The sequence below is a fragment of the Rhincodon typus genome, chromosome 46 (genome assembly GCF_021869965.1).
Source record: "Rhincodon typus isolate 14 chromosome 46, sRhiTyp1.1, whole genome shotgun sequence".
In the NCBI taxonomy this organism is placed as follows: Eukaryota; Metazoa; Chordata; class Chondrichthyes; order Orectolobiformes; family Rhincodontidae; genus Rhincodon; species Rhincodon typus.
In genome coordinates, this window is record NC_063377.1 from 8,811,647 (window position 1) to 8,820,291 (window position 8,645).

The 8,645-nt window shown below is 54.7% G+C and overlaps 1 protein-coding gene across 5 annotated transcripts in view; it reads right to left on the reverse strand.

Annotated features, from left to right (window-relative positions):
- Nucleotides 1-8,645, reverse strand: part of LOC109924966 (zinc finger protein 687-like) — a 56,963-nt gene that overhangs the window by 18,012 nt on the left and 30,306 nt on the right. For 3 of the 5 annotated variants that reach the window (XM_048620440.1, XM_048620441.1, XM_048620442.1), the window contains one exon: nt 476-2,673. In XM_048620440.1, coding sequence (XP_048476397.1) covers nt 476-2,653 — 2,178 coding nt within the window. In that variant the 5' untranslated portion in view covers nt 2,654-2,673. Of the gene's footprint in view, nt 1-475; nt 2,674-6,563; nt 6,648-8,119; nt 8,282-8,645 lie in introns of those variants that run through there. The other 2 variants (XM_048620439.1, XM_048620443.1) reach the window with 2 other exon arrangements.

Consider the following 8,645-nt stretch of genomic DNA (forward strand, 5'->3'; position numbering starts at 1 on the left):
TGGGGAGAGAAAACGGGCAACTCTCTGCCCCAGGGAGCCAGGAGAATGGGCATACTCCCTCCAGGGGGAAAGTGTGGAGAAGAGGGTATTCCCACCCCCTGTGGCATGGTCATGGTGAATAGCACAGATACATTAAAGCGGGAAGCTGGATAAATTAATGAGATAGAAAGGAATAGCTGGATGTTGGGGCATGGTGGTGGGGAAAACGGGGAGGCTTGCACAGGTGGAGGAGAAACTGGCACGGAGCAGAGGTCGAAGGTGTTGGGGCGGACATGTGGTTCGAGTGAATTCAAAGGAAAGTCGTGTCAAATTGTTCAATGCTTATACACGTGTCTCTAAAAGGCTCACCAACAGCAGCATCTCGACCAGGAGGACAGATACAGGAGGCGGCTGTGGGGTGGTAGGGGAGTTAGGAGCAGCACCGAAACCTCACCGCGCCCCGTTCCCCACTCCCATGCCTCCTGCCCTCACTCACCTGGGCAGTAGCAGCAGCAGCGGTGGCAGCGGTGGAGGAGGAGCTGGGGGCGCCCACCTGGAAGTGCAGTGCCAGCTCGAGCTGGTTGGCGAATGGCAGGTCGCACTCGGCGCAGTTAAAGTTGCTGCAGTTGATGAGGGCCGGGTCAGGGAACAAGGGCATCACCGGAGAGTTCTGCTGGGAGCCAGCGTCCACGGCGGCGCTCCTGGGCCGGCTGGCTGGCAGCACGGGGGCTACGTCCGGCTGGCCGATCATCTGTTCCAGGCTGATGGTCTTCATGACCAGGTTGGAGCACTGCATGACAAGGCCCTTGTCCTTGTGCTCGCGGGCGTGCAGCATCAGGCTGCAGCGGTTGAAGAAGACTATTCTCTTGGCGCAGTGGTTGCATGTCACGTCGATCCTCATGCTGCGCCGGTCGTAGTGCCGTGCCAGGCTCTTCTCCAGGGCGAAGGAATCGCCGCATTCCAGGCAGCGGTAACCCGAGGGCGGCAGTGCCAGGCAGCTCTCCGCTGGCGGGTTGAGGTTGGGCTTGTAGGTGGGCAGTGGGTTCCTCCCGTTCAGCAACTTGTGGAAAGCCTCCACCAGGGGGGCCGCCGGGCTCCGGGGGGTGCCCTGCCCCGTCTTCTGTGCCCCTGCCCCGTTACTGGGCGATTTGGTGGCCAGCTGGAGGGTGGTGGTGGTGCTGCTGGTGGTGGTGGTGGCAGACTTGGGAGCCAGGGCCAAGGGCCTGGTCGTGGTGGCCGCAGGGAGGGTCTGGGGCACTAGGTTCAGGCTGGCCAAGTGGACGCTTTTGGAGACGGGCTTGGCAGCGGCAGCGTTGGGCTTGGGCGGTGCCAGTGTGGCCTTCTGGGCTATGCTGGCCGCCATGAGCATGGCGGTGCTGGCGTTCTGGAACGTGGACGTGGGCAGGACCGTCCCTTTCACCACGGCGCCGTTGCCCAGCTGCAGGCTGACCACCTCGGGGCCGTCACCGTGGCCGGGAGCCGGGGCTGGCACCTCCGCTTCGGGGAGGAGCTGCTCTCCCCCCCTCTCCTCCTCCTCCTCGTCCTCCTCCTCCTCTCCTTCCTCCATTGGCTCGGTCTCTCCGTCTGGCGCCGTGCCGTCGGTCTGGTCGGGCCGCGGCTCGGAATCGGACGAGACCCGGGTCACGGTGCGCATGATGCCCCCCGAGGAGGTCTTGATGGTCTTAATCCGCACCTTGAGGGGCCGCGAGGAGCTGGAGGATGACGAGCCCTTGCTGCTGCTGTCGTCGCTGGTCACGCTCTGGGGGCTGTCAGCTTCTTGCTGCTGCTTCAGCTGCCTGCTGAGGCCTGGGGGTGAAGGGAGACCGCAGGGACTCCCCTCACCCGTTGCCGAGGGCACAGGGGGGCTCGGAGGCTGTGTCTCTTCCTCCCCCTCGGGGGACTTCACACCAGCATGGCCTGCCACGCTCGAATCAGCGCCGGGATCCGTCCAGAGTGCAGCGGGTGACTTGGGGGCAGCGAAGGTGCTGGAATCGCCCCTCGGAACGTCGGGGAGGCTGTTCTCCTGGTCGCTGCTCTGCTCCATCTCCTCCGACTCCACGTCCGATTGCCTCTCCTCCTCCTCTTCTTCCTCCTCCAGCTCCAGCTCATCATCCTCGGACGAGGACCTGACGGCTCCGTTTGCCCTCGTCTGGTCCTCGCCTTGGAGGCCGTAGGCCCGGGGATCCTCAGAGGCCGGAGGAACGGGGAAGAGGGGCGTGCGGGGCAGGAAGGGAGCAGCCTCACGTTCACCCTCCTCCTCCTCGGTCTTCACGGGTGGGTCCTGGGTACGGCCCAACGGCTCGAAGGGAGGGAGCCCCTCGGCCCTGGCCACCTTCGGCCAGCCCTCGCAGCCGGCGGCCTGCAGGGCCGGCTTGGGGGAGCCGGGGTTCGGCGTGGCCTCATAGCCGTTGTGCAGCGCTCCGGGGTCGAAGCGGTGCGCCTCCTTCCGGTGGGAGGGCGAGCGTTTGGGGCTGACGCTATTCTTGACAATCACACTGACCGCTGGCTCATCCGGTAAGCTCACAGCCAGCTCGGTCGACGGCCCCTTGCCACTGGCTGCCTGCTTCAAGGGAGCTTCCTCTTGGCTCGAATCAATGGTGCCCTGGGGGTCCAAATCGGGAATATCAAAGGCTGCCAACAAGTCATCAAAATCAGGCGTTGTCATTTCGCCCATTATAGGGAGGCTGGTCAAACCTGCAGGTCAGGATTGGGGGGTGGGGGGACAGAAAAAAAGGAAAACCGTTTCACACATTCCGCTCTGAAAAATACCACCGCCCTCTTGCCTCTCACTGGGCAGGACATTACTGCCAGGCTCTTCGACTTGGCAAGGCCTCGCAAGCAACCTCGCAAACAACCTCGCAAACTGCCTTCTCCAATGCCACCAGAAATTGCTGGAGAAACTCGGAGGGTCTGGCAGCGTCTGCGGAGAGAGAGAGAGACGGAGCCGACGTTTTGAGTCCAGTTCCGAAAAAGCGTCTGGATGGGGACATGGGTTTAGAGGGACATGGGCCAAAAGCTGGCAAACGGGATCGGATTAATTTAGGATATCTGGCCGGCAGGGACGAGTTGGGCCGAAGGGTCTGCTCCAATGGTGTACGTCTCTATTTCTCTCTCCACAGATGCTGCCAGACCTGCTGAGTTTCTCCAGCAATTTCTGTTGTTGTTTCAGATTTCTAGCTCCTTGTTTCATCCAATTGCCTTCCCCACCAATATCCACAATCAATGGCTCTCCCCCTCCACCCAGTGTCCTTCAGGAGCCCAGCAGTGTTCTAACCCTGGCAGACTGAGTTTAAACAAAGGAGTCTTCCATTCAGGGCAGTGGAGACTTTTCTTCATCTCTCCCAAAGGAATGGGGGTTGGGGGCAGGTGGGGGTGCTCTGGGAAACTCTCTTCACCAGAGAGTGTTGGAGGCTGTATCATTGAATATTTGTTTGTAAAAAAGGTGGAAGCAGATTTGACGCCCTGTTAACTAAGAATCAGAGCTAGATTTGGGGGTGGGGGACTAATTAGGGGTGGACTAGCAGCTCAGCTCACAATCAGATCTTGAACAGGCTTGAGGGGCTGAACAGCCTTACGCCCATTTCCTGATTCGAACGTAACTCAGCGTCAGCAGTATTTACTGGTTTGAATGGGCTTCTCGCACAGGCCAAACGCAAAGCCTCTCCCCGCACCAGACATCCACAGGTTGGCTGGGCAGATACAGCAACAAATTAAAATAAAACAAAAGGGGGCAGAACCACGGGCTCACTACCCCCTGACAGTCGACATTTACTGGAGGGAAGCTGACGCTGTAACTTGATCTGAAGCTTGGCTCAGGCAGGCAAAATAAAACTCACGGGTTGTCAAGGCACCCGGGGGCTGCTCTCTGCATTGCTTTTACCCCTCAGTGGCTCACTCGCTCGGGAACCTCTGCAAAGTGAATTCCTCCAAGCAGGGTACAGCAGGAATGGGGATTGGGGGTTGGGGGGCGCTTCTCTGACAGTTTAACGGCAAGTTGGCACACCCTCCCCCTTTCAAAACTAATCAGATTTGAAACCAAAACTGGAGTTGGCTTTTCAATGAAGCAAGAGAAACCAAAACCATGCACACACACACAGCCACCCTCGTGTGCACGCGCACACACACCCACACGCACTGCTGCCATCCCTCACATGTGCGCATGCACAGCCGCACTCCCTCGCGCACGCTCACACACAAACACATGCACGGCCGCCCTCTCTCTCTCTCTCTCTCTCACACACACACACACAGCCACCCTCCCTCACGCGCTCACACGCACGCATTGCCGCCCTCCCTCGAGGCCAGGCAGCATCCTGGTAAATCTCCTCAGCACCCTCTCTAGTGCAGTCCGAGGGACCACAGATCTCTGAAGGATGCAGGGTAGGGGGGGATAAGGCGGTTAACAAGCTGTGGATGTGTTGAGGGAAGGTCACGTTTGTCAAGTTCAATTGTATATTTTGAGGTGGTAACTTGGGAGCGTTGATGAGGGTAATCCATTTGATGTGGGATCAAATCCTTCCTGTAATGTGATGAGCCGAACTGCAAACAGTCCTTCAGCTGTGGCCCAACCAACATTTTAAACAATTCCAGCATAACCTCCAGTTTTAATGTCTCAGTTAAAAAAAAAAGGCAAGTATCCCACAAGCCTTGTTAAACACCTTACCTCCCTGCCCTATCTCTGCGGATATGCACACCAAGACCCCTCTGATCTTCAGCACGTCCCAGCGCCCTACCATTCACAGTATAATCCCTGGCCTTGTTTAACCTCCTCAAGCACGTTAGGTCACACTTTTCTCGGTTGAACTCCATTTGCCCTTGCTCCGAGTTTCAACACAGTGTGGAGCTGGAGGAATACAGGAGGTCAGGCAGCATCAGAGGAGCAGGAAAGTCAACGAAAGGGCGTGAACGCAAAACACTTACTTTCCTGCTCCTCTGATGCTGCCTGGCCTGCTGTATTCCTCCAGCTCCACACTCTATTGACTCCAGCATCTGCAGTTCTTGCTATCTCCTCCTGTAGTTTACTATTTATCCTCACGATTTATCACCCTACAAATTTTCATCTCATCCGCAAATGTCTTGATCATACCCCCTTGCGTTTAAATCCAAGTCATTAATATATATCACAAACGGCCGGGGCCTAAAGCCAAGCCCTGTGGAGCCCCCAGCGGACACAGACACATCTCCGTACTGTCAGCCTTTGCTTCCTGCCTCTCAGTCAGTTTGCGATCCAGGTCCCAACGGGCCTTTGCTTTCTCGATCTGTCTGCCAACGAGGGGCCTTATCAAAAGCCTTGAAGACCACATCCATTGCTTCACCTTCATCAACAGCCCGGGGTTACCTCGTCAAAAACATTTGATCAAAACTGCCAAACACAACCTTCCCTTCATAAATCCATGCGGACGATTAATCTGCATCCCTCCAAGCATAGGTTTACTCTGTCTAATGCTCCCTCTAAGCTGCATTGTCCTTTGACAGGTCCGTGATCATTGATCCCACACGCAGACAAGTCACTTTGACCCCGGAAGCTGCGCCCAGGCACAGACTTCCACCAGACAGCAGGGAAAACTTCTGGTCCTCCGGCTTCTGGCCCTCAGGATTCTAATTATTTCCCCGCCAGTGATGTTAGACTGACTAGCCCAGTAGACTGTGACATTGTGCCCTTGTGTTCCTGAGGTTATAGCGCTGTCCCGGGAACTGATGCGACTAAGAGTTGGTGTATGGGGGCATGGGAGGGTTAGATGGGTATACCCTGTTGGCATGAGGGTGGAAGCTCACTGAGCCAAGTCAACCTCATGCTATACACCATACCTAATAGGTTCAGCTGAATCTGTCTTGGTTCCCTCCACTGCAGATCACTGGCCTCTTAAAGCTATTAAGGAGGTAATTAACTCAGCAGTCTGAAGGGGAAGTGAAAACCATACTCCAAGGTGTAAGGGGTCCCTGGGGTATGGTGGCTTGGAAAGTCCAGGATCAAATCGTCATGGGCGGCACGGTGGCTAAGTGGTTAGCACTGCTGCCTCACAGTGCCAGGGACCTGGGTTCGATTCCACCCTTGGGCAACTGTCTGTGTGGAATTTGGACATTCTCCCCGTGCCTGCGTGGGTTTCCTCCGGGTGCTCCAGTTTCTGCTCACAGTCCAAAGATGTGCAGGGTAGGCTGGATTGGCCGAATTACATTGCCCATAGTGCCCAGGGAAGTTTAGGTTAGGCGGGTTAGACATGGGAAATCAGGGGTAGGATAACGGGTCTGGGTGCGATGCTTTTCAGATGGGCAGTGTGGACTTGTCGGGCCGAATGGCCTGTTTCCACACTGTAGGGATTCTATGAAAAAAAATCTAAAAAAAAAAATCTCAGAGGTGTGTCCTAAGAGGTTGATTAAAACATTTAAATACCCTCCGAGACATCAGGTACTGGCCAAAGCTGTCATTCAGTGGCTGCAGATTTGGCCCTTGCCACCATGACCACGATCTCCAGTTTCTCTCTAGAACTTATAAATCTTTCGCCTTTTGCTAAAGATTTCAGTCATCGCAGAATAAGTACGACAGAGCGTCATCACCCTGGATTCTCACGCACTCTCTCACACACCTCCGATAAAAAAAAACTGTTCGAACCGCCCATGCCACACAGTCTCACAGTGCAGCTGTTTCTCATTGCCTGCTGCTCTCCAGTCTCTGGTTCAGTCCAGCAGCTCGCGCCGTACCTTCCATTTTTAAAAAAATGTTATATATTTATTATATATATTTCTAATGACCTGGAACACACTGTGACCAATAAATCAAACCCAGTTTAAAACAACTTGGCTAATTCGTTCATTCTGGCCTTAACCCCTGCAGCACTCGCTGTGACCTGCCAATGTTGGAACCTCTTCCACTTGAGCGAATCAGATTCCACACACCCCCGGCCCCCACAACTCCTTCCCCTGACGCCAGCACCAACATTTCACCCCCCAGAGTCCGTCACCTACAGCAGGGTGCAGGTCAGGGGAATGTTAATGGTTCCCTGGCTGTCAGGGAGATGCCGTCCTTGTCTATGGTGAACGATTGAGTGTCATTTCAGAGTCAGAGCTTTCGGAGTCTCACGCGTGTGGCTTTAAGGATGACACTATTTCAGATTAGGACACCCCCCCCACCCCCACACCAAGCAAAACAGTTCTCTCTCAAACAGACCAGGATTGTGAAAGGAGAAACAGAATGTTTAGCACTAACAGGTTTCCAGTCCCCATCCGTTAAATCTCTCAACAGGTTGGTGACAGCAGATGCCATTAAAACCAGGACTGGATGAACAGCTCCAGACAGGCAATGGCAATTCCTGGTTCATCAAGTTAAATAACATTTCCACACCTACAGAAAGCCTCAGGCTCAATCTACTCACTCGCCTGAGCATAAAGGCAAAACGTGTCAATTCTTTCCAACCCTGTGCTGTCCCTGTCCTGGGAGTGTTTGATGGGGGAGCGGGGAGACAGTGTACAGGGAGTTTACTCTGTATCTAACCCCGTGCTGTCCTTGTCCTGGGAGTGTTTGATGGGGGGAGACAACGTAGAGGGATCTTTAGTCTGTATCTAACCCCATGCTGTCCTTGTCCTGGGAGTGTTTGACAGGGGGAGACAGTGTAGAGTGAGCTTTACTCTGTAAGTAACCCCATGCTGTCCCTGTCCTGGGAGTGATTCAAACAGAGTAACCACATAAAACGAAAGATATGCTGAGAAGGATCCACAAAGCTGTGTGTGATTGAGAACCAGGTTCTAAAGTGAGAGGGTTTTAAAAGAATCAGATATAAATCAAAAGTGAAGTACTCGGACCAGTAGATTTATGGTGTTTCTGACATGACAAGACTGGTACACCAATTGTACAGTTTAAAACTTCTCACTGAGCAGGAGCCGGAGCAGTAAATGGAACAATGAGGGAATCACCAGTAAAGTTGGGTAATCGTAACCGTGACGAGAATAACAGGGGGCCATGGCTGCTCTTCCCTGCTCGGGGCATCCCATGTCTGTTAGCTCCTCACCCCAACACACGGGAAAGAAGGGAGCAGCGCAGAATAGGACACTGCATTGAGCAAACTGGTCGGGGAGCCTACTCTCCCCAAACCAGTAGCAGCTCGCCCGTCCACTGTCTCCACCCCTGCTGTCAGAGTCTACTCACTCTTTATAATCTCCATCTCTGGGTTTGTAACAAAGCTGGAGGATCGGCTCGGGACAGTTTATTCCTTGTCATTCAGGCACGGCACGGGCTTCACACTGCACTTCCTCTTGGCTGCCTGGCAGTTCCGCCACACACACACACACACTCCCATATCTTCCAGAAAGGAGCTCATACAGCCTCTGACATCATCTATCCTGGCAGCAACAGCCTCCTGATTGAATCTCTCTCGCCTACCCCCAACCTCCCTCCCTCCTGCCCTACCTCGTCCGTCCCTCAGGCTTATAGGCAAGATATTCCAAACAAGGGAGGGGTGATGCTGACAGAGCCAGGGGACAGGAGCTCGGAGCTGCACAGGGAGATGTTTGCACATAGGAAGCCGTTTCTAGCCTCCCGAACGCTTAATTGCAAGGAAACAAACAAGTCATCCAGCCAGGGTGTTTTTGACATTTGCTGCTGTTGTGTTTCTTTTCAAAAGGGGATGGGCACTGACACTACAACCAGCCATGGTGCTGCCATCAGCTCAATT